This window comes from Equus asinus, chromosome 9 (genome assembly GCF_041296235.1).
Source record: "Equus asinus isolate D_3611 breed Donkey chromosome 9, EquAss-T2T_v2, whole genome shotgun sequence".
Lineage (NCBI taxonomy): Eukaryota > Metazoa > Chordata > Mammalia > Perissodactyla > Equidae > Equus > Equus asinus.
Genome location: NC_091798.1, coordinates 89,952,901 through 89,978,400, shown reverse-complemented (window position 1 = coordinate 89,978,400; position 25,500 = coordinate 89,952,901). Strand labels below are relative to the sequence as shown.

General features: G+C 36.7%; 1 protein-coding gene across 2 annotated transcripts in view; it reads left to right on the top strand.

Moving 5' to 3' along the window:
* SCAMP1 (secretory carrier membrane protein 1) overlaps positions 1 to 25,500 on the top strand; it is an 82,916-nt gene that overhangs the window by 48,911 nt on the left and 8,505 nt on the right. For both annotated transcript variants that reach the window (XM_044777962.2, XM_070517888.1), the window contains 3 exons: positions 931 to 1,090; positions 16,533 to 16,634; positions 19,262 to 19,379. In XM_044777962.2, coding sequence (XP_044633897.1) covers positions 931 to 1,090; positions 16,533 to 16,634; positions 19,262 to 19,379 — 380 coding nt within the window. The remainder of the gene's footprint in view (positions 1 to 930; positions 1,091 to 16,532; positions 16,635 to 19,261; positions 19,380 to 25,500) is intronic.

The following is a 25,500-nucleotide window of genomic DNA, read 5'->3' as shown; positions in this document are numbered from 1 at the left end:
AAGGTTTCCTATAATGAAGTCAGCCTGTGAATAAATTTTTTAAAAGTCCTCTTTAGAAGTTGCTAATTATAATGGGTAAATGTGGTTCTTTAGGATCATAGTGTAGTTAGATATTACTCAGATTTTTTTGTTTTCGGTCTGTCTGGGAAAGTAATTATTAACAGCATATGAAGAGTTTGCCAAGATCTATTTGTGTTAACTAAAAGAAAGGTATGCCACAGCAGCTGAAATGCATCATGGTGTACTTTTTCTCATCTCTTCTTTTTTTTTTTTAAGTAAGTTTAATTCTCTACCAAAACACAGTTTTTGTCCCAGGACTTTAATAAATGGACAACTCTGTGAAGATGAATTAATAACCCTTATAGATTGACTGAACAGTCACTAGAAATTACTACCATATTAATATTTTTAGTCCAGTGATTCTAATTAATTTTATTGCTTAAAAATGTTGTAATGAACTTGCACAGGGCGCTTCTCCAGCTTTCTCTTCTTTTTGTAGTCCTCTCTGGGAAGAGTCTGCAGCCCCTTTCTGTAAAAATACAGTTCTGAGTGTAGGATCTTTTCCTCCCAAGTCCTGGTCCTTTTTCTGGCAGGCACTGCATTTCTTCTTTGGCCTTGGATCAAGAGACACATCACGTGTCTCCTGAGGGAAGAGGATCTGAAGGTGGTGCTCCTCTTAGCTGTGTAATTGCCCTGTAGGAGAGGGCCGAAAGAATTTTTGCCAGACAGGTCATAGGACTCCTTTGCTTTTGTATATTCTGCTTTCATGTCAAGTGTGTAAGAAACAGCAATGTTTTGAAAAATATTAAATGGAAACGGGGTAGAACGCATTTGCTTTTAGGAAGTATTTTTTCATTTAAAATTTTTGTTGAATGAACTCGTAAATTGAATGTAAACATTTCTTTTCTATTTTGTTTTTTGATTCCACAGTCCACGCTGTAACACTGTTTCTAAATATCTTCGGATGCTTGGCTTGGTTTTGTGTTGATTCTACAAGAGGGGTTGATTTTGGATTGAGCATCCTGTGGTTCTTGCTTTTTACTCCTTGTTCATTTGTCTGTTGGTACAGACCACTTTACGGAGCTTTCAGGTAAAATGTGTGTACTTTAAAATATGCTCTTTAAAACCTGTGAAGTAAATAATTTGTAGTACACCTTAAAGGGAAAATTGACACATTTTCATTTCTAAAATTTTTTATTGTTGTATAACATAACTTCAGAAAAGTCCATACATAACATGCCTGTGTATTCATTAGTTTTAGTAAGTCATAAATTCCACTTCTTTTCTCCTGCATGAGAAAAAGGTCAAACATGAAAATGAATGAAGGAGAAATGAGAACAGTCTTACATCTTAATATTTGTAAAGATTCTATTCCATGTGATACAGTTGACTTTAAGGAAAATTTTGCTCTTCATTCCCCGCTTCAAAAAAATTCACAAGCCTAATTGTTAAATGAACCTAGATGAGGTAAATATACATGTGATGTTTAAAGGGAGACACTTTCATCTAGCAACTTGGTAATTGTCTTCTGTACATTCATTTTTGGTTTTTCAAAAGGCAGCAGTATTTTAAAACTAGACTGTAAGATTAAGTATAATACTTTACATGATATATTTTAATCAATGGTTAGGGTTAACATTCATAAATTCATTTCTGTGGGATATTAATAGGTGTTGCAGAAAAAAAAGGGCTCATTAGCTTAAGTTTGGGACTAGCTGGATAATAAACTTAAGCAAGTCTCTTCATTTCAGGATCTCTTAGACTCTCTAAGAACCTAGTGTGCTTTGTGATTTGACTGTAAAACCATTATTTTTTTGTGGAGTACCTTGTTGGATTATTGCTTTGAGAAATAAACATGAGGAAATGCTGATTTAGGTGATAGTCTGTCCTCTGTGAGTCCGTGTGTTCAGTCATTTGTCAACTTACTTTTATTTGAGTAAACTCGTTTATGAATAATGAACGTTTTTCAACTCTTGTGAATGAGGGACAGCATTACTAGGAAACAGGCATGTATTGTGCAGATAATATAGTAGGGAAATTACAGGGCCACATTCAGTTGTTTAATTTTTTTTTCCATTTCAACGTAAAATTTCTTTAACCAGAATGTGTATCAGCCCCACCCCCTGCACTCCCCATGTGGAATTAGGAACCCAGATATGTAAACAGCTGGGGGAAAAAAGAGAACAAAAAGGGAGAAGATTAGGGAATTTGGAAAGAAGAGGTGTTATTCAACAGAAAACTAAATTTGTTAGAAATGGAAAGGAGGGAAGAAAATAGGAGGAGGGAAAAGGAGGAAAGAACCTTTCAATGTACTGAAATATGGGAGGTTGGTTGTCAGGGAATTGGGTGAGGCACTCCTATAGACGTGAGCTGGAGAGGGATAAAAAGGACCTATTTATTCCTTGTGTGATCTAGGGAGAGAGTTACCACTGCTCTGTTCTGTGTTATCCAAGTCTGGCTCACAAGGTTTTTTGGTTTCTATTTTTTTGCTGTCTGGCCTCTGCCTGTCTGCTTCCATTACGTTACCAGTATATCTGTAATGATATTGGTAGGTGGGAACGGGGTTTGTCTTTGAGACTTTAAAAGTGACCAGAGGGGCCAGCCCAGTGGCATAGTGGTTAAGTTTGAGCACTCCACTTTGGTGGCTAGGATTTGCGAGTTCGGATCCTGGACGCAAACCTACTCACCGTTCGTCAAACCATGCTGTGGTGGCATCCCACGTACAAAATAGAGGAAGATCGGCACAGATGCTAGCTCAGGGACAATCTTCCTCAACAAAAAAAGATAAATAAAAAATAAATAAAAGTGACCTGAGACTAGAGACTTTGTATTTTAAACCTTCTGTGACTAATGTACCTAAACAAACTACTGAAAGCCAGCTTTCTGCCTTTTATTACTTGAAATCACTCAGCTCCTTTTATTTTCCTTCTTTGCCAGTTGAAATTAAAATACTTTGTGGAATATTTTTCCTTCTGGAATTATTAATCCCTACACTAACTTCTTAGTTGCATCTCAGCCCTTTAGAGTATATCACAAATATGTTAATTATCTGGGTCTCACTGTTTGGAGTGGAACTGAGAGGAATGATTTTTTATAGGTAAAATTGAAATTACAGCATTTTAAATCTTTAATGTACTTTCTTATTGTGTCACTTTGGCATTTCCTGCATCCATATTGACAAGTGTTGCTGCGTATGTTAAGTCTCTTCTGAAGGATCTGCTAAAGTTTGTTCAACATTTATTGATGACAGATTTCTCCCTTAAATATGAAAATCTCAAACCAGATTTTAGATATGATTATATTAAAGATAGAGTTTTAAATAGACTTCATTTATTCACATAAGTGCTGTATTTGAGATCGGTTTTGACAGGGATTACTGTCTTTGAGAAAGGCGGGGTCAGAGGATATGTAAGTGTTTTGTATTGTTTTAAGACTGATGGATGATTAAGAAGTGAAACAGAAGCATCTGAACATATAATGTAAGTCAGTAGAAAATGGGTAACCAAAGCCTTTTAGGCCAGGTTCACGTATTTGTTAACAAGAGTTAATATAATGATTTTAAAATGTAACAAAGGTAGATTTTGTTTAGGAATAATCATTTTTAAATTAGTTATTGTGCATGAGAAGTTGGTTTCCCAGTGTCATCCGAGTTTCTGTTTTAGTATTTCATTTGCAAGTTCACTGTTGAGTTCACTTGATTCTTTTAGGGAGATGTTAATATTAAGATAAGTAACTTATGATTGCAAAGCAGCTGGGAAATACAAAGTACCCCAAGGTTAAATTAAGCACTCATTGAGCACTGACAGTGTACTAGGCTGGAGATACAAAGAAGACATATTACTTGCCCTCTAGAAATGTATAATGTAAATGATTTAAAAGTAGGCATTTCTGAAACTTTGGCTAGTATAATTCTTATGTAAAAATTGGGTGATATTCAAACACCTAAAAAAGTTTGAATTCCACAGGAATTTAATATTGATATCGTACCTTGTAATTTACCTCTAAATAGAAGATCAGTTGTTTTTAAATTAATCTTCTTGGATTACCTTTTTGAGGATTTAAATTTTTAATATTTTTCTCTGAAATCAGGAAAAAAAACTCCTGCATTTACTGGCACCATTGGAATATCAGAATGTTCATGAAAAAGATAGTTTTCCAACTATATGAAATAATTTTCTATATGAATGTAACTTCTCTTAGCTTTTAACCAAGAAGATCCTTTTACCGACATACGTAAAGGACATTGTCCTTCATAAAGTAATCTCATTGCCCGAATCTAAAGCAGAATTGGAGAAGTTTCAAGTGTATATGTGCTTTTAAAAAGTTAAGTTTATTAGGTATCAGAATTAAACTTGGAATTGTCATTTACATATTTTAAAAAGATTGTAACTTTGTTTTAATTTTATGCTTCCACAAATCACTAAGCATTATGTAAATACTTTGAAATATTAGCTGCTTACTAATGAGGCAGTGTTTTGTTGAAAAAGCATAACTATTGGAAGCAGTTTGAGAAAGTGATAGAATCCTGGCTTCCCCACTTAAAAGCTGTATGTTCCTAGGAAAATGCAGTGCACCCTCTCAGAGCTTCAGTTTGTTGAGTGTAAACTGGGGATAACATTTACAGAGTTGATAAGAGGATTGAAGATAATGTATGCAAAGTATTTGGCTTTATAGCTGGTCAAAAAACGGTAGTTGGAATTAGTGTTTTACTTTTTTGTTTTTGTTAGGTTTTGTCGTTTACTTTTGATGACCCGTAAAACAATTTGTTATAAATTATCTTTTGCTGCTTTTATATTCCATTCTCCTCTGGTGCACCAGTATCAGCTAGAGGAAATTAAAATTTACACTAAGGTATTTATAGGTCCTTTGTATTGCCAGATAAAAATAAGCTTTAAAAAATCTAGCCTGATAATCTAGTCTTTTAATTGGAGTTTTTTATCTATGTTTAATGTAATTACTGATATATTGTCATCTGTCGGTTAATGACAGGGATACATTCTGAGGAATGAGTCTTTGTGCAAACATGTATTTACACAAACCTAGATGGTATAACCTACTACACACCTAGGCCATATGGTACTAATCTTGTGGGCCCACTGTCATAGATGTGGTCTGTTATGGAAACTTCATTTTGTGGTGCATGACTGTATATAGATTTATGTGTGCTGTCTTTTCTATTTGTATCTACTACTTAACTATATAAAACATATCTGTTGTATACCTTTTTCTCTTTGCCTTCTTTTAGGTTAATACAGTGTTACTCTGTTTTGTTTGGTGAGGAAGATTGGCCTTGAGCTAACATCTGTTGCCAGTCTTCCTCTTTTTGCCTGAGGAAGATTGTCTCTGAGCTAACATCTGTGCCAGTATTCCTCTATTTTGTATGTGGGATGCTGTCACAGCATAACTTGATGAGTGGTGTGTAGGTCTGCACCTGGCATCCAAACCTGTGAACCCCATGCTGCTGAGAAGGAGCGTGCAAGTTAACCACTATGCCACCGGACTGGCTCCTACTCTATTTTTTGTATAGTCTGTTATTTTTTTCTTTTTTCCTTGTTTTAGTATAGGTCTCATGGCAGTGAATTCCCTCAGATTTTTATCTTCATTTTCTTTTAGCTTTATTGAGGTATAATTGACACATAAAATTGTAATATATTTAAAGTGTACAATTTGATGATTTGATATTTGTATATATTGTGAAAGATTTGCCACAATTGGGTTAACACGTCCATCACCTTACATTTACCTTTTTTAGCTTTTTATTAAGATTATGATAGTTTACAACATTGTGAAATTTCAGTTGTACGTTATTGTTAGTCATGTTGTAGGTGCACCACTTGACCCTTTGTGCCCTCCCCCCACCTCCCCCTTTCCCCTGGTAACCACCAATCAATTCTCTTTGTCTCTATGTTTAACTTCCACCTATGAGTGGAGTCATACAGAGTTCATCTTTATCTGGCTTATTTCACTTAACATAATACCTTCAAGATCCATCCATGTTGTTGTGAATGGGATGATTTTATCTTTTTTATGGCTGAGTAGTATTCCATTGTATATATATACCATATCTTCTTTATCCAATCATCAGTTGATGGGCATTTGGGTTGCTTCCACGTCTTGGCTATTGTAAGTAATGCTGCGATGAACATAGGGGTGCATGGGACTTTTGGAATTGCTGATTTCAAGTTCTTTGGTTAGATACCCAGTAGTGGAATGGCTGGGTCATAAGGTAGTTCTATTTTTAATTTTTTGAGGAATCTCCATACTGTTTTCCATAGTGGCTGCACCAGTTTGCATTCCCACCAACAGTGTATGAAGGTTCCTTTTTCTCCACAACCTCTCCAACATTTGTCACTTTTTGTTTTGGTTATTTTAGCCATTCTAACAGGTGTAAGGTGATATCTTAGTGTAGTTTTGATTTGCATTTCCCTGATGATTAGTGATGGAGACCATCTTTTCATGTGTCTATTGGCCATCCGTGTATCTTTTTTGGAGAAATGTCTGTTCATGTCCCCTGCCCATTTTTTGATTGGGTTGTTTGATTTTTTTGTTGTTGAGTTGTGTGAGTTCTTTATATATTATGGAGATTAACCCTTTGTCGGATAAATAACTTGTAAATATTTTTTCCCAATTAGTGGGTTGTTTTTCTTTTTCAATCCTGTTTTCCCTTGCCTTGAAGAAGCTCTTTAGTCTGATGAAGTCCCATTTGTTTATTCTTTCTATTGTTTCCCTCATCTGAGGAGTTATGGTGTCCGAAAAGATTCTTTTGAAACTGATGTCAAAGAGTGTACTGCCTATATTCTCTTCTAGAAGACTTATTGTTTCAGGCCTAATCTTTAGGTCTTTGATCCATTTTGAGTTTATTTTAGTGAATGGTGAAAAAGAATGGTCAATTTTCATTCTTTTACATGTGGCTTTCCAGTTTTCCCAGCACCGTTTGTTGAAGAGACTTGCTTTTCTCCGTTGTATGCCCTCAGCTGCTTTGTCGAAGATTAGCTGTCCACAGATGTGTGGTTTTATTTCTGGCCTTTCAATCTCCACATTTTTTTCCCCTTTATCAGCTTTATTCTTGTAGTTGATTTCTAGTTTCATAGCATTATGATCAGAAAAGATGCTTGATATTATTTCAACCCTCTTGAATTTGTTGAGGCTTGCTTTGTTTCCGAAGATATGGTCTATCCTTGAGAATGTTCCATGCGCACTTGAGAAGAATGTGTAGCATGCTGTTTTTGGGTGGAGTGTTCTATATATATCTATTAGGTCCATCTGGTCTAGTTTTTCATTTAATTCTATAATTTCCTTGTTGACTTTCTGTCTGGATGATCTATCCATTGGTGTTAATGGGGTGTTGAGGTCCCCTACTATTATTGTATTGTTGTTGATGTCTCCCTTTAGTTTTGTTAATAGTTGCTTTACAAATTTTGGTGCTCCTGTGTTGGGTGAGTATATATTTGTGAGTCTTATGTCATCTTGGTTAAGTGTCCCTTTTATTATTATAAACTTCCCCTCTTTGTCTTTCTTTATCTGTTTTGCTTTAAAGTCTACTTTGTCTTATATAAGTATGGCAACACCTGCTTTCTTTTGTTCATTATTAGCATGAAGTATCGTCTTCCATCCCTTCACTCTGAGTCTGTGTTTGTCTTTGGGGCTGAGGTGTGTTTCCTGGAGGCAGCATATTGTTGGGTCTTGTTCTTTAATCCATCCTCCCACTCTGTGTCTTTTGATTGGAGAGTTCAATCCATTTACATTTAGAGTGATTATTGAAATGTGGGGCCGTAACGCTGCCATTTTATCACTTGTTTTCTGGTTCTTTTGCATTTTCTTTGTTTCCTGTCTCGTGATTTTTGGACTACTAATTCAGGTAGGTAGATTTCTATATTGGTTTTCTTCTTATTTGTAATTTGTGTCTTTATTCTTGTTATTTGTTTAGTGGTTACCAAGTGCTTTGTATAAGACATATCATAGATTAGATAGTCCATTTTCTGATAGCCTCTTATTTCCTTAGATTAAGACATTACATCCTTTTCCTCTTCTCCTTCTAGATTGTTATGGTCAGATTTTTTTTTTCTTCCTTGTTGTGTTGTGAGTTTATGGTTAAAATGACAAGATTATGTTTATTCTTGGTATTTCCATTCCTTTTATCTTTAATGTTATACTTAACTTTTGCTAAACTGTTCTGATGGAGAGCTGCAACTTTCTGATTTTGTCTTTCTACTTATCTCCTATCCTCTGGGTTTTGTAGCCCCTTTCCTTTTTTTGATTTTTCAGGTATGAGGGTCTTCCTGAGCGTTTCTTGTGGAGGAGGTCTTGTGGCAATGAACTCCCTTAACTTTTGTTTATCTGGGTAGGTTTTTATTTCTCCATCACATTTGAAGGATGTTTTCACTGGATAGAGTATTCTTGGCTGCAAGTTTTCATTCTTCATAGTTTTGAATATATCATTCCACTCTCTTCTAGCCTGTAAGGTATCTGCTGAGAAATCTGCTGACAGCCTTTTGGAGGTTCCTTTGTAGGTTATTTTCTTCTGCCTTACTGCCCTTAGTATTTTCTCTTTGTCATTGACTTTTGCAAGCTTCACTTCTATATGCCTTGGGGTTGGTCTTTTAACATTGATAAAGTTTGGAGATCTATTCGCTTCTGTTACATGGAGTTCCATCTCTCTCTCCAGGTTTGGAAAGTTCTCAGCCATTATTTCTTTGAACAGGCTTTCTGCCTCCTTCTTCTCTTCTCTCTCTGGGATGCCTATAATCCTTATGTTGCATCTCCTAATTGAGTTGGATAATTCTCAGAGAGTTTCTTCATTTCTTTTTAGTCTTAGTTCTCTCTCCTCCTCTATCTGCAGCATTTCTATATTCCTATCCTCCAAATTGCTAATTCTGTCCTCCATATTATTGACCCTACTGTTCAGAGAGTCCAGATTTTTCTTAATCTCCTCCATTGTGTTCTTCATCTCCAGTATTTCTGATTGGTTCTTCTTTATGATATGAAGCTCTTTTGTGACATAGCTCCTGAACTCGTTGAGTTGTCTATCTGTATTCTCTTTTACTTTGTTGAGTTTTTTAATGATGGCTGTTTTGAATTCATTGTCATTTAGGTGATAGATTTCATTGTCTTTGGGATTGTTTTCTGGGTACTTGTCATTTTCCTTCTGCTCTGGAGATTTAATATATTTTTTCATACCACTTGATGGTGTGGATTTGTGCCTCTGCATAGAGATAGAGTTTAGTTACTGCTTCCACTTGCTTCTACTGGAGTCGGGGGTGGAACTGTTTATTAATCTGCACCAAGCAGGATCCCTGTCAGCTGTTGCTGACTGGACCTGGACCCCTCCTTGTAGTCACAGTGGTCCTTGGGGTCCCTCGTCAGCTGTGGGGACAATAGCAAGGGGGACTCAGGTTGCTGGTGCCTACTATTGCAGACCACCTAGGTGTGCTCCTTCCTACTGGTCTGCAGTGGTGTTATGGGCTTTCCCAGCGGCTGGGAGCAGGATCACCTATATTCATAGCTCTCTCACTGTCAGGGCCCGCAAGATCTCACTTGTCCACTATGGGCCACAACAGAGCTATGGGTATCTACTGCAGTCTGTGGTTAGTGCACCCATCTTTGCTACTTCTGCCTCAGGGTCTTCCAGTCTTGTGATTTCTGGGCGAGGCCTCTCTGCTAATGGTGAGTAGAGGCTTTCCCTGCCGCTGGTGCAGGACCGTGGATTTTCCCCCTGGACCAAGGAGCAGGGCGGCTGGGGCTCCACTGCGCCCCTGCCCTCGCACATGGTCACACTGGGTGTCCCTTGCCCTCTCTGGGACACAGCCAGAGTCCGTGAGTCAGAGGCGGCTGGCGGGCTGCTGCACTGCCCGGGATCCTACTCTCCCGGAGCCTCCCGGTGTTCTGAATGCTGGGTGGGGCCTCTCCACTCATGGTGAGTAGCGGCTTTCCCTGCCGCTGGTGCAGGACTGTGGATTTTCCCCCTGGGCTTAGGGGCAATCGTGGGGGTTTTAGGTAGGGCTGTAGTCACCTGTTTCCACGGTTGCTCTGCCGATACCCGCACACACCGGCCCTTGGTGCGTGGCGATGCTGTGAACGTGTCCGCTGTAAGAAAGTCGCTTGCAGGTGCTAGGCTGTCCAGGGGTTGGGGGTCGGAGAGTTTTCACCTATCTCCACCTCCTCCCCAGGGGAAGTCCGTCCACCTGCCTTCCGATATATAGCAACACAGGTCTCTCAGGCGTCCTGAGATGCTGTGTGGATAGCCTTTGTTGACTGATAAATGTCCAATTAGTTGTAGATTCGAAGGGGGAGAGACAAAGAAACCTGCTGTCTCCGCCATTTTGCTGACGTCACCAGGTTGTGTCTCCTTATCGTGGATAAATGTAAAATTTCTGTTACCTCTTTTGAAATAATGAAATGCTTTGTCTTCCATGCTTCCCCAAACTGTAGTTGTAGTTAATATCTCTGATATTGATATATAATGTGAAATAAACTTTATAAGATCATATAAATCTGTTTTCTGAAATTTATTATAATTTAGGGAAGAACTTTTTTTTAAAGATGTGCTGTAATTTGGCAGTAAATTATTTGAAAATGTTAAATGAAAAACAGCTGGTTTATTTGAGTTTCAGTTTCCAATAGACTTTTACCTGGGAGAGCCAGGATGACAAGTAGTGGGGAGCTTTTATTATTTATTTATTTAGTTAGGTGAGGAAATAGATTACTTAGGTGGATTTATTATGAATAAGTATTCACAATACCATAAATACTTTATTGTAAAGTGAAACAGATTAAAATTTAAAACCACTTAGCTTAAATCAATTGAAAATGTATTTCTAACTTCTCTACTGTTTCTTCTTTGGCTTAAAATGGCTACGTCCAAGCTGGATTATTTAAACAGTCTGCTTTCTAATCTCTTTCTGTATATAAGAGCTACCACCTCTGGTGATGGGTGCCAGTAGAAGTCCTTCTGCACCCCTAGAGATGTGTTTTCTCCTGCTTTTTTCTGATTCTGGCATAGGTGCTGCCCTCCCTTTGGGAATCTTCTAGCCCTTTCAGAGCTCCTCAGCCTTACCAGGCTCTTCTCTCAAGCGTCTCAAATGGGTTTGACAATCATGCTGTGATTGTATTCAGGTTCGTTAATTTACACTTTACAGAGTTTTCCACTTTTTGGTATATGGGAAATTATTTATACTTAATGTATGTTTTAGCACTGTGAGTAGGTCTGTTTTTTGCATGTGAGGCATTAATAAAGTTTAGACTTTTGATAGGGGATTTGCAACTCCATATTTTAAATTGTTTTCACAGAAGAGTCAGATTCAATTTTTTGTATCATTTTGATACAAAAAACTATATTGTCAGTGACTACTTGTCTAGTTAAGAACAAGGCAACATTTTTATTCTTCTTTCTTCTTCTTCTTCTTATTTTTTTGGTGAGGAAGATTGGCCCTAAGCTAACATCTCCTGCCAGTCCTCCCCTTTTTCGCTCGAGGAATATTGTTCCTGAGCTAATATCCATGCTAATCTTCCTCTATTTTGTATGTGGGATGCTACCACAGCATGGCTTGATGAGCGGTATGCAGGTCTGTGCCTATGATCCAAATCTGCGAACCCCAGACTGCCGAATCAGAGTGCGCGAACTTAACCACTATGCAGCTGGGCCAGCCCTAAGGCAACCTTTTTAAAATTTGCGTTTGACTGACTTTGCGTTTGTAGTAATTTGGACAGATTTGATAGAGGAAGGTTTGTGCAGTCTTGGAAGAGTCTAGACAGTTAAGTCAGTGGTGCTATACAGACTTTATATTTCAGAGAAATTTGAAGTATTTTAAAATAATCATTTATATTAGCATGGTAAGTTTACGATGAAATGATTTTTTCCATCTCCTTGGCTAGAAACAGAAAATTTGATTAATCAGATAAGGCAAGCAAGGTCTGTTGAGAAACAGATTTAGCCTGCCTAAAGAGTGAAAGTAGAATAGGTCTCAAAGACTTTGAGGTTTCCACTTGATCAATTTAGTGTACTAACTGTACCTTTATGTGTCCTAACTGTGCATATAGGACAGGAAGGTGAACCAATTTTAACATCCTCTGTTGGTACTTGAAAGCAATACTTTAGAAATATTTTCTTTTTAGTAGGACTGCTTAATTTTTAAAACATATTCTGTGTCTTCTAATAGATTTCTTAACTAAAGGTTGTTATTAGGCAATTTCAGCTTCTAGAATATATCTGTGAGTTTAGAACTAAGTAGAAAGATCCCTCGTGGTAACTGAAATAGCTGTTGTGAAGCCTTTAAGACATTATTCTATGTATGAAGACCTTATTCAGAGTATATATTACTTATGTAATTTTAGCCAGTTTGGTATTCTGGTTTCTTGGTACACAGATAATAGAGTAAAAACTTTTAACAAGAAAAAATAAAATATTAAGTAATAGTCTTCACTCTCTGCCAAAGGGACAGGGAAATAGAAATTTATTTTAGAAGTATCTACTTCAAAACAGTAAAAGAAAATTAATTATTAAAAGTGATGTTTGTTTACCTAGTGAGCCTGGAGGGATGAAGCATCCATGAGGTTTCTTTTGGTATTAATGAAAATAGCATTTTATGTTGTAGACTTGGTTGTTATTGCTTGTTTATTTTTTGTTGGTAATTTTTCTAAGTTTTATGTTTATTAAGTAATATCAACTTTGGTGTAATATATTACTAATAGAATTACTATAAAAGAATGAACCATTTGATTTAAATCTGATATAGAAAACATTCATGAACCATTAAAGTCTGCTTGTTTACACTTGGAGAAATGGGTGATTCTAGAGCTGGGGTGGGGAGAGTACAAGACGAGTGTAGATCAAGTGCTTAAGCAAACAGATTGCAGAAGGCTAAAGCTGGGACAGCTTGAGCAACAAGATAAATAATGAGAGTGTTTAATTTTAAGCTGAAGAATAAAATAAATTTCCATGAGTCCATACTGATATAAGCAAATGATTAATGAATAAATGGAGTTGAGGGACAAATCTTCTTACAGAGGACTTCCAAACAGTAAATGTGGATTCTAATCCTTCTAGGAGGTGGAGCTTAACTGTCTTCTGTTTGAGTGTGGAGTGGACTTGGTGACTCATGTTAAAAGCTGACTAACATGTTTGCTGGGCAGAAAGGAGGACTGTTGGGTATTCTAGGCGGAGTATAGTAAAGGCATTGAGATGGCAAGACGTGTTCTTCCAGTTTAAAGCCACTGGAGCAGAGGTTGTATGTATTATGAAGAGACGTATGTGCTACGTTCATTATGTGGACTTCATCCTGTGGGGAGTGGTTCTCAGACATTAGAAGATACGAGAATTGCTTAGGGGGCTTTCCTGTAAAACTTTTACAGTGTGACGTAGAGGAGGTGGATCTTGAAATACGAGACTGATACACGGTCTAGATCAGAGAAGTGACAGAAGTAGAAGTGAGTAATATTGCAGAAGCCGAGGTCAAAGAGTGTTTAAGAACGATCTTCAGTGTCAAATGTGATTTAAAAAAAGTAACGAGAGACTTGAGAAATCTGATTTGGAAATTCATAGATCACTCATGACTTTGAAGTACCTCTGGAGGAGTATGTGAAGAGAAGCCAACTTATAGTGGATTGAGACGTGAATGAGAAGAGGGAGGTAGAGGAAATCGGTGGTGGGGCACCCCTTGAAGCTTTTGTGTTTAGTAGGAAGGAGGGAGTAGAGGAGGTGAAAGTTTAGCAGGGGAGATAGGGTTAAAGGAGGGCTGTTTGAAGATGAGAAGGATTTGTGTGTGTTTGTGCACTGAAGGGAGGAACCTGGGAAGAGGTGAGGACAAGTTAGGGGAGAGAATAAGTAATGTACTGAAGGGAGGGTGTTGCAGAGGAACTAGGATCATGGGCTAACGATTACTTAGGCAAGTGTTGGTTTTGAAAGGAGAGAGAGCACCTCCTCACAGATGAGCAGTGTGGAAGGTTGGTGGTGTATACAAACTTGGAAAGTCAATGTAGGGAGCAGGAAGTTGTGGAAGTTTATTCCTATGGCTTCTGTTTTCCTCTCTGATAAAGGAAACAGTTTAATGCTGAGATTGAGTCAATTGAAATGTTAAGAGCCTTGAAAAATGTGTTTTGGGGTTGGAATAGTCACTGTGATGAACAGCAAATGGAGTAAACTTAGGATAGTTGAAAATCTTGCCAAACAAATGAAACCCAACAATAGGTTAAAAGGATACTATGTCATGATCAGTGGGTGGAGCTTGTTCCAGGAATTGAAGATTGGTTTAACGTTAGAAAATTAGTGTAACTTACCATATTACAAACTAAAATAGGAAAACCATATGATCATAATTGATGCAGAAAACCCATTTGACAGAATCCAGCACTGAATCACTTTCATGATAAAAGCACTCAGTAAACTTGGAATAAAAGGGAACTTTCTCAACTTGACAAAGGGCATCTATGAAAAACTATAATTAACAGCTAACATCATACTTAGTGGTGAGAGACTGAAAGCTTTCTGCCAGAGATCAAGAACAAGATAAGGATGTTCATTCTCACCACTTCTGTTCAGCATTGTAGTGGAAGTTCTGGCCAGTGGAACAGGCAAGAATAGAAAGAAAAGGCATCCAGGTTAGAAAGGAAGAAGTGTAACTGTCTTTCTTTGCAGATCACATGGTCATCTATGTAGGAAGTACAAAATGGAGAGATATACCTTGTTAATGGATTGAAAGACTCAATTTTATTATGATGTGAATTCTCTTAAAATGGATCTGTAGATGCGGTGCAGTCCCAGTAAAAATCCCAGTAGGTGGTTTTATAGAAATGAACAAGGTGATTCTAAAGGTGTATAGAAATGTAAAAGCCTAGAGTAGCCGAAACAACTTTGAAAAAGGACAGCAAATTTGGAACATTACCTTTACTTAATTTTAAGACTTATTAGAGAACTCCAGTAATCATAGTAGTGTGATATTGACATACAGATAGACAAATAGAATAATGGGACAGGATAGAGTGTCCAGAAATAAACCCATTCATATGTAGATTACTGATTTTTTTAAAAGGTGCAAAGGTAAAGCAGTGCATAAAGGATAGTCTTTCTAAGAAAGTATGCTGAAACGATTGGATATTTATCTGCAAAAAAAAAGAACTTTATTCCTTAAGCTGTATTTAAAAAATTACCTCAAAAGGAACATAGACTTAAATGTAAAATTGAAAAGTATAAAACTTCTTTAGAAAACAGGAAAAAATCTTTGTGTCCCTGGCTTTGGGAAAGATTTCTTGGATACGACAATAAAATCAAAATCCATAAAAGAAGAAATTGATAAACTGGAGTTCATAAAAAGGCAAAACTTCTGCTCTTTAGAAGGCACTCTTCAGAGAATGATAAGACAAGCCACAGACTGGGAGAAAATCCTGCCAAGCATATATCTAATAAAGGACTTGTATGCCTAAACTCACAAAACTCAACAATAAGGGAAGTAACCCAATTAAGAACTCCAAAACAGATTTTAACAGTTCACAAAAGAAGATATATAGATGACAAAACACACATGAAAAGGTGCTGAAACGACATTAGTTATTAGGGAAATGCAAAGTAAAACCAAATGAGATACCATACCTATTAGGATGGCTAAAATTTGAAGGATTGACCATACCAAGTGTTAGTGAGATGTGGAGGAACTGGAATGCTCATACACCACCAGTGGGAACATGAAATGAAATAACCCCTTTGGAGAGCAGTTTGGCAGTTTCTTAAAAAGTTAAACATATACCTGTCATGTGTTCTAGCCATTTCAGTTCTAGGTAGTTAGCCAAGAGAAAAGGAAATATGTGTTCATACAAGTCTTATATCTGAATGTTCATAGCAGCTTTATTTGTAATGGTAAAAAAACTGGGAACAACCTGAATGTCTATCAACAGGCAAATGAATAAACTGTAGTATGCAGTGGAGTGCTACTCAGCAATAAGAGCAATGAAGTTTTGATATATGCAACAACATGAGTGAATCGCAAAATAATTGTGCTGAGTGCAAGAAGGCAGATAACAAAAAAGTATATACTGTATGATCCTATTTACATAAAACTCGAAAGTGTGAAAACTCTAGTGAGAGAAAGCAGTGACGGGGTGGGGAGGGAGGAGTATCCGGGTACACAGGGAAACGGGATATTTCACGATTTTGATTGGAGAAGGTTTACGGATATATATATGTATGTCAGACCTTATAGAATTGTCTATTTTAAATATTTGCAGTTTATTGCATGTTAGTTATTCAGTGAAGCTATTTAATAAAAAAGGAAAACAAAATTTTTTGTCGATGTTTTGTGGTGTAGTTGGAAATTGAAAGGACAGAATGAAGTTGGAATAATAATATTATCATCTAGTATTGGGATAAAGAGTTCACATATGTTATGGTGTTATTTTAATTTCAAGCCTCAGGTAGTTGCCACTTGTATATTTAAAAGTATTTTTATTTTTTAGTGTTTGTCAATCTACAAGTGATGTAAAAGTATTGAGAAAAAATAACATTTTTCCTTTCTCTCCTCCCTCCCCCCCCCTTTTTTTTTTAAAAGGAGCGACAGTTCTTTCAGATTCTTTGTGTTCTTCTTCGTCTATATTTGTCAGTTTGCTGTGCATGTGCTCCAGGCTGCGGGATTTCACAACTGGGGCAACTGGTAGGTCATTTACTTCAGTTCCTCTAGTTTTAATCTGTTCATCTAGTATCTTCATATAATTTTGGCTTCCTAAAAATAGTTAACATAGAAAAGCCAAACTAGCAAAAATAAACAAGCAAAAGTAAAAATAGTAAAAAATTTCCATTTAAAAACTTTCTAAGGCATAACTTTTAGGCAAACCATTCTATTTGAAAACTATGTTCCTATTTTTAAAAACAGCCTATAATATCTAGTTTAAATAAAATATCTATGTATAATGGGCACTAAGAGGAAGAGTAAAAAGGAAACTCAGGAGTGATCAGATAGACAGGAGGGCCAAGGATTGCAAAAGGGAGAGAAAAGAAAGAAATTCAAGAATTTTAAGGGAAAAGGTACCTATTATGTGTAAAGCACTATTTTAGGTATACAAACATATATTTTCATATACACCACACATACACACATGGACACACGTCTTTGAGAATTGGAACCACTGCATATACATACATACGTGTATCGTTAAACAATAGAGTCATTCTCAGCATGGCAAAATGCTCGCTCACTGGGGAACCCTAAGAAACTGAGACTGTTTGGACCCAGGCTAGGAGGTAATAGCAGATTTCTCTCTGTCCTCATACACTCTGGAGCAAACATGCCTTGAATGGAACAGTGGGTGGAAGAGTACACATCTCTAAAATTATCCCTCCCTCGCTTTTTTCTCTTATGACTGCACAGCATACTGTTGAATTCCTGTGAGCTAAAATCATGTACAAGGCAACTCTGCTGCGTTCTGTACATAAACTAAAATGAGCATGTAACCAGAGTGTGTTAAGGACTTCAATTTCATATGCTACTACTGAATCAGAGTAGTGACTGGTAATCGGACAACTGTGGGCTTTGCAGAGCTCCTCATGTTCATGCAGAGAATTTACATACACATTTTAAATCAGTTCTAGGAAGAAGTAGCATTCGTTATCATTTTAAATAGTGTTTAGTCTTTGGCATTTGAGGGAAAGGAAATGTTTTAAATGTTTAAAAAAATACACTGCTTATGTTAACAGCACAAATTTTTTGTTCTTATGAAATTGAAGTAATTTCTTTTGCTTTTTTAGAGAAGTATTTTTGAGAAAAAATATTAAAATTGAGCATAGCGTGTGTAGTGACTAGCACAGGAATCTGCTAGTGAGGGTGTATACAGGATGACTTGTGTTAAGATAGACCCCATGTAATTCAGATTTTTAAAAATTAAACTGTTTATTTTGAGATAATTGTAGATTCACATACAGTTATAAGAAATAATGCAGAGAGATCCTAGGTACCCTTTACCCAGTGTTCCCCAATGGTAACGTCTTGCAAGACTATGGTATACTATCAAAACCAGGATCTTGACATTGAGATAGTCAAGGTAAAGGACATTTCCATCACCAAACGGTCCCTCATGTTGCCCTTTTATAGCTACATTGACTTCCCTCCTGCCGCATCTCTGTCCTTAACCTGAGCAATCACTAATCTGTTTGTCATTTCTGTTATTTTGTCATTTTAAGAATTCTATAAAAATGGAATCTAAGAGTATGTAACCTTTGACTTTTCTCACCCAGCATAATTCTGTGGAGATGCATCCAGGTTGTTGTGTTTATCAGTAGTTCATTCCTTTTTATTCCTGAGTAGTCTTCTACGGCATGGAGGTACCACAGTTTGTTTAACCGTTCACTAGTTGAAGAACTCCAGATTGTTTCTAGTTTTGGGCTCTTATAAATAAAGCCACTATGAACATTTGCGAACAGGTTTTTGTGTGAACATGAGTTTTCATTTCTCTGTGGTGAATACCCAAGGATGTAATTGTTGACGCATATGGAAGTTGCATGTTTAGTGTTTTTAAGATGCTGACAGGCTGTTTTCCAGAATGGCTGTACCATTTTACATTCCTACCAACAGTGTGCGAGTGAGTGAGCCTCCACATCCGCACAGCATTTGGTGGTGTCACTATTTTTTGTTTTAGCCATTCTGATAGGTGCGTAGCGATATCTCGTTGAAGTTTTAATTTCTTTCCCTAATGACTCATGATGTTGAACATCTTTTCATGTGCTTATTTGCTATCTTTATATCCTCTCGGTGAAATGTCTCTTCATGTCTTTCGCCCATTTTCTGATTGAATTTTTTTTTTTTTTTTTTTTACTGTTGAGCTTTGAAAGTTCTTTATATATTCTGGATACTAACTAACCCTTTCTTGGATATATGGTTTGCAAATATTTTCTTGCAGAACTTAAAATGAACTTTTTAAAAAAAGTAATAATGAACTCATAGGCTTAAAAAATATAGCGTCTTGTGGTACACACTTAAGGCTCTGGAGTTTGGTGTTTGGGTTTGAATTCACGCTGTGCTATTTATTAGCTGTGTGACCTTGGGCAAGTTGCTTAATATCTCTGTGATTCAGTTCCTTGTCTGTAAAAAGGAAGCCTAAAAACATCTGTGTTATGGAATTGTAAGAATTAAATGAGTTAATACATATAAAGAACTTGAATATTGCCTGCCTCATAAGTGCTGAATATGTGTTAGTTATGTGATTTTTTAAAAATGTTCTTGACTTATTTGCTTAAATGTTAGTGACTTCTTCACCTAATTACATTTTTCTTTTTATCACTGCATAGTGGTTGGATTTCATCCCTTACTGGTCTCAACCAAAGTATTCCTATTGGAATCATGATGATAATCATAGCAGCACTTTTCACGGCATCAGCAGTCATCTCACTAGTTATGTTTAAAAAGGTAAGTGAACTTTTATGTCTGTAGATTTTTACAGTGAACCTGATGTTTAGTTCTCATTTCCCATTTTGTTTTTAATTCAGTGTAGCCTCAGCCATTTTTATTGTTGTTCTTGTGCAATACACTTAAAAGTTATGCATAGATATATTTTAGAAAATTGCATCACATTTTTAACTTCCTGCAAAAAGGGAATATTTTGAAATCATATTAATTGAAGGCTTCTTTCATGAATTGAAGAGTCAACCTCATTTTTTAAATTTTGATTTTTAAAAATATATTCTGATTTCTTTTTTTTGAATATGAAGCATATTAACCTGACTAATAAATAGAAGTAAAACTATTTTGTGGTATGAGCATTTTATTTGTATTTAAAACTTAAAGACATGAAATTATTCACCTAAGAGTATGAAGTGAGCTGATGACAAGTTCAGGCTGGCTTATGATAGGAATTTTGTTCCAGTGACTGCTCAGTTATCTGAGCTGTTCTTCTTCCTGTAGAATTCCCAGGGCTGTTGTCACAGCCTTAGGAAAAATCGTTACATAGGAGAGGAGACAAATCAATGTTTTATTTGTTTAGATAAAGTTTTATTGTGTCTTGGACATACATTTTTGGTATTCTACATGTGTTCAAACGTGATATAGAAACCCTGGGAATGACACCTATGTTTTAAAATGATAAAGGCTTTTTGGTGGGTCTCACTTTAAAGAAAATAAGTTCTTATGACATTTTTTTTAACTTTTTTTTTACTGTTGACTAACGAGAATATGTACAATGAATGCATAGAAATAATTGTACCTATATTTAAGAACACTTTGCACTCTTGAAATATTTTACTTGTACATTTGCCCTTTTTTTAAAAAAAAAAGTATTTTATTTTTTCCTTTTTCTCCCAAAGCCCCCTGGTACATAGTTGTGTATCTTTCACTTGTGGGTCCCTCTAGGTGTGGCATGTGAGACGCCACCCCAGCGTGGCTGGACCATTACAACATCTCTTTAAACAATTCTTTTATTATTCCAGATGCATTATTGGGGGTGCTTTATAAAACTAGACATTTAGTAAATGTAGGATATAGTAGAGGATTTTGTGGTATGTTGCAGGTTCCATTCATTTGTTAAACACCATTTATGAGCATGTGTTATGTGCCAGGTACTGCACTACGTATGAGCTCAAGGAGCTCACATTTTGGTGTTGGAGAGAAACAAATGAATGGGTACCACAATCCAGTAATTTAGTGGCCATTGTAGGACCAAATATAGGAAGCACACAGGAGGGACACCTAACCATGTTTTGGAGATCTTTGTAAGTAGTGAGGTCTTTTTAAGTATTTTCTTGGCTGAGATATCATGATGAACAGGAGTTATCTAAGTAAAGGAATGAGGGGGAAAGGAGTGGATAAATACCAGATATCAGGGAAACCACATTCATATCTAATTGCAGAAAATAGCATGGCATATTCAGGGAATTAAAAGTAACTCAGAATGGATGGGAAATAAATTTCGTGCATGAGTCAGACAGGGAGAAATGTGGCCTGTTGGTGGTGGGGAGGACAGGGAAAGAGGAGGCCAAACACACAAATGTAGTTGTATCCTGCCGGGTCTTGTAAACTAGGAAATCTTGTTGAAGAAGTTTAGATCTTCTCCGAAGAGTCGTGGCGAGCCATAGAAGAGGTTTAAAGGGGAGAGTAATTGATTTGATTTGAGGTTAGAAAGACTGTTCTTAATAGATTTGGGATTTGTGGGGCAGAGATGTGGTACTTGGAGAGATTAAGATGGGGAGAGAAGCTAGGTGGTGGCCTGAACTAAGGAAGTGGCAGTCTGCAGTAGCTGTAGTCAAGGTAAGATGAGCAGGTAGTGATTGATTAGACTGGAGCCTGGAATTGGGGGATGAGGCAAGACTCAAGGATGACACCCAGGCTTTTAGATGGTGGATCATTCAGGAAGAGAGTACAGGAAGAAGAGCAGATTTGCGCATCAAGATGTTTTCAGCTTTCAATGTGGAGAGTTCAAAATGCTGGTGGGCACTTGGTAGGCTTTCAGATGTATAAGTTGGGAGCAAAGGAAAGAGCTTTTGGCTGGATTTCTAGACTTAGGAAGTATCCGCTTGATGTAAATGAAGCCTGGAAAGTGGATGTGGAGTGCGAAGAGGGCCTGGGGTAGAACCCTCTCGCCATTTAAGGATCTCCTGAGGGAACAATGTGGAGGGAATTTTAACCAGCAGTAGGACGGGGGAGGCTGTGGCTCAGGTGATTAGTGGTTGGAGTGTGGAGGCCGGGTCTGTTCTGCAGCTGCTGGTGACTGACCGCCGTGTGCAGCTCTCATGTCTTGGACCTGCCAGCTTCTTCCCCAGGTTCACACTTCTGCAGGATCCAACCATGAAGGGAAGTTTTAGAGCCGTGCTCATGTATGCAGGCATTCCAAAGAAGTATCACTGCTTCCCACATAAAAGCATCGATAGGGGAATTGTGCAGCATACTCTGCTGTTTTGGTTGACCTTTTTTTTTTTTTTTTACCTCATGAAGAAGTTCCAATTACCTCTTTTTATAGGTGTTCACGCCTTTCGGTGCCTTAGACGTCCCTAAACTTCTCTGAATCTCTTCTTCTTTATCTATGAGATCAGGAATTTAGATGAGCTGATTTTCTCTATGATTTTATGAAGTAGAAATAAATGGGGATACTATAAGCTAAAATATAATTTGACTCAGATTTCATATTTGTAATGGCAAGGATTTCTCTTTGATAGAAATTAAGATCCAATAAAAACACCTGACTTTTCTTTTTTCTTTTCCACACTTTCTCAAAACTGGCTGTTTAAAAAAAAAAAATCTTTGTGGGTCTGTAGCCATGGTTTATAACCGCTAGGGGTCAGGCTCTTCATAAACAGTTAATGCCCTCTAAAAAATCTGTGCACACTATTTTGGCTCTAGAATTGTGTTTTATTAGGTTATTTTGTGTCTCCAGCCTCAGCTAAAAGTGCTCTGTGGCATGCATTTATTTCATTACAATGAATACACTTTTGAGAATGTTGTTGGCATTCTGAAGTCTGGCATAGTTGCAGCAGGTAATCATTGGTGTGTAATGTACCCCGTATGAGCACTGTGATATCTCTGTTTCCCCCATAGTGCCATCTTGTGATCCAAATTTAAAATAATTGAAATGAAAAAATATCTGTCTTTTGTACTCCTTCATAGATAAGGGAATAGTTCAATCCTTACCTTTCACAGATAGATTTTTTTTGAGGAAGATTAGCCCTGAGCTAACTTCTGCTGCCAATCCTCCTCTTTTTGCTGAGGAAGACTGGCCCTGAGCTAACATCCGTGCCCATCTTCCTCTACTTTATATGTGGGATGTCTACCCACAAGTAGATTTTTAAAATTTTCTCTTAGATGATTTCTAAGTGGCATTTTTTTTAAAAAAGGTCTTCTTTCTATAGTAAACTATTAGAAAGAATTGAATAATAGTTTTGGGCTAAGAGGGAAGTATTATAAATGGATCAAATACAATAAATGAATGAGTCACAGGAGACTGTATATCAGTGGAATCCACAGTTTCCCCCTTTTAATTGGTATAAGAGCTAGAATAACTTAGTATGGAAGAGGGAAATAGATAATACATAATTCATATTCCTTTTGGGATCTAGTTCCTAATGATTCTTTTTTTCATAAAATTTTAAAAATTGTTCATAGGTGTTGAGTTGATGTTAATAAAATAATTACTAATACTGCTTTTTATATTTCAAAATAATTTTAGAAAAAATGATTTCACTTTATTAAAAAACAAGTTTCCCTAATATCTATTCTGCAAATACTCTTTTGTGGGAGAGTATAGAATTCGGATACATGATCCAGAATAATGACATCTCGTTTTTGAAATTGTTTTACAATAAATGCTTTGTGAAGATATCCTGTTATATATAAAGTGATAGTCTTCTTAGATTAAAAGTGATTTTCCATTTCTTTGAAAGCATTATTATCATTCACTCCTTTGTTTATTTATTTTTTTGCTTTATTTTGGGTCTAGGACAGCATGCTGATGATTGTACTGTACTGTTTTTCTGTAGTCACAAACAGGCATGCTGCTTCTCCCGTTAGTTCCCCTCCCCCCGAATCGTCCATCATCCATCGGCTGTAGCCTTTGCTGATTAGGAACCAGTTTCAGCTGATTCATTGCCTCTTGAAATGCTGGCCCACGTGCTTGCTGTGTTCCTCCAGGGGACACAGGGCCGATGCAGTGACACTTTGGAGTCCCTAGAAGAATGGGCACTCTGTGGGCAGTTCCACTCCTGTCCTCAGTTGGCGTCCTAAGTCTGTTCATTTTCTTTTTTGGATTACCCCAAATTTTTATTTTGTTATCCTTTTCTCTAAGTACAACGCTAGTTACTTAATAAATCTCAAATCTAGGTTAATATAGCCAAATTATTATGAATTATCTTTACTTAGGCATCTTCAAATTTGGTAGTTCTGCTAGTATTGTAATGTTGTACATATTATATTTTCATCTAAATCATCTTTATATGTGTATTTTAACAGCTTTATTGAGATATAATTCACATATCATGCAATTTACCCATTTAAAGTTTACAATTCATTGGCTTTTGGTATATTACATTATTAATTTTTAAAAATTGTGGCAAAATATATATAACAAAATTTGCCATGTTAATCATTTTTAAGTGTTCAATTCAGTGGCATTAATTACATTCACAATGTTGCATAACCATTACCACAGTCTATTTCCAGAACTTTTTTTTCTATTTTATTTTTTATTGAGGTTAAGATGGTTTACAGCCTTGTGAAATTTCAGTTGTACATTATTATTTGTCATTCATATTATAGGTGTATCACTTCACCCTTTGTGCCCACCCCTACCCTCCCCTTTCTCCTGGTGTAATCTGTTCTCTTTATCCACGTGTTTGTTTATATTCCACATATGAGTGGAGTCATACAGAGATTGTCTTTCTCTATCTGGCTTATTTTGCTTAGCATAATACCCTCAAGGTCCATCCATGTTGTTGTGAATGGGATGATTTTATCCTTTTTTATGGCTGAGTAGTATTCCATTGTATATATATACGCCATATCTTCTTTATGCAGTCATCAGTCAATGGACACTTAGGTTTCTTCCACATCTTGGCTATTGTGAGTAATGCTGTAATGAACATGGGGTGCATGGGTCTCTCTGAATTGCTGATTTCAAGTTCTTTGTATAGATACCCAGTAATGGGATGGCTGGGTCATATGGTATTTCTATTTTTAATTTTTTGAGAAATCTCCATACTGTTTTCCATAGTGGCTGCACCAGTTTGCATTTCCACCAGCAGTGTATGAGGGTTCCTTTTTCTCCACAACCTCTCCAACGTTTGTTATTTTTTGTCTTGGTTATTTTAGCCATTCTAACGGGTGTAAGGTGATATCTTAGTGTAGTTTTGATTTGCATTTCCCTGATGATCAGTGATAACGGGCATCTTTTCATGTGCCTATTGGCCATCCGTATATCTTCTTTGGAGAAAAGTCTGTTCACATCCCCTGCCCATTTTTTGATCAGGTTGTTTGATTTTTTGTTGTTGAATTGTGTGGGTTCTTTATATGTCATGGAGATATTTCCAAAACTTTTTCATCACCCCAAACAGAAACTCTGCAGTCATTAAGCAATAATTCTCCATTTCCACCTACCCCCAGCCCCTGGTAATCTCTAATCTACTTTCTGTCTCAAGGAATTTGCCTGTGCTAGATATTTCATATAAGTGGGATCATACAATATTTTCTTTTTGTGTCTGGTGTATTTCATTTAGCATAAATTTTCAAGGTTCATCTATGTTGTAGCATGTGTCAGAATTTCATTCTTTTTTATGACTAACATTCCACTTTATATACTACATTGTGTTTATTAATCCGTTGATGGACATGGGTTGTTGTGAAAAATGCTGCTATGAATATTAGTGTACAAGGATCTATTTGAGTCTCTGCTTTCAACTCTTTTGGGTATTTACCTAGTAGTAGAAATGCTTGGTGGTCGTATGGTAATTCTATGTTTAACTTTTTGAGGAACCACCAAACTATTTTACACAGTGGCTGCACTCTTTTACATTTCTGCCAGCAACGTACAGAGGTTCTGGTTTCTCCACAT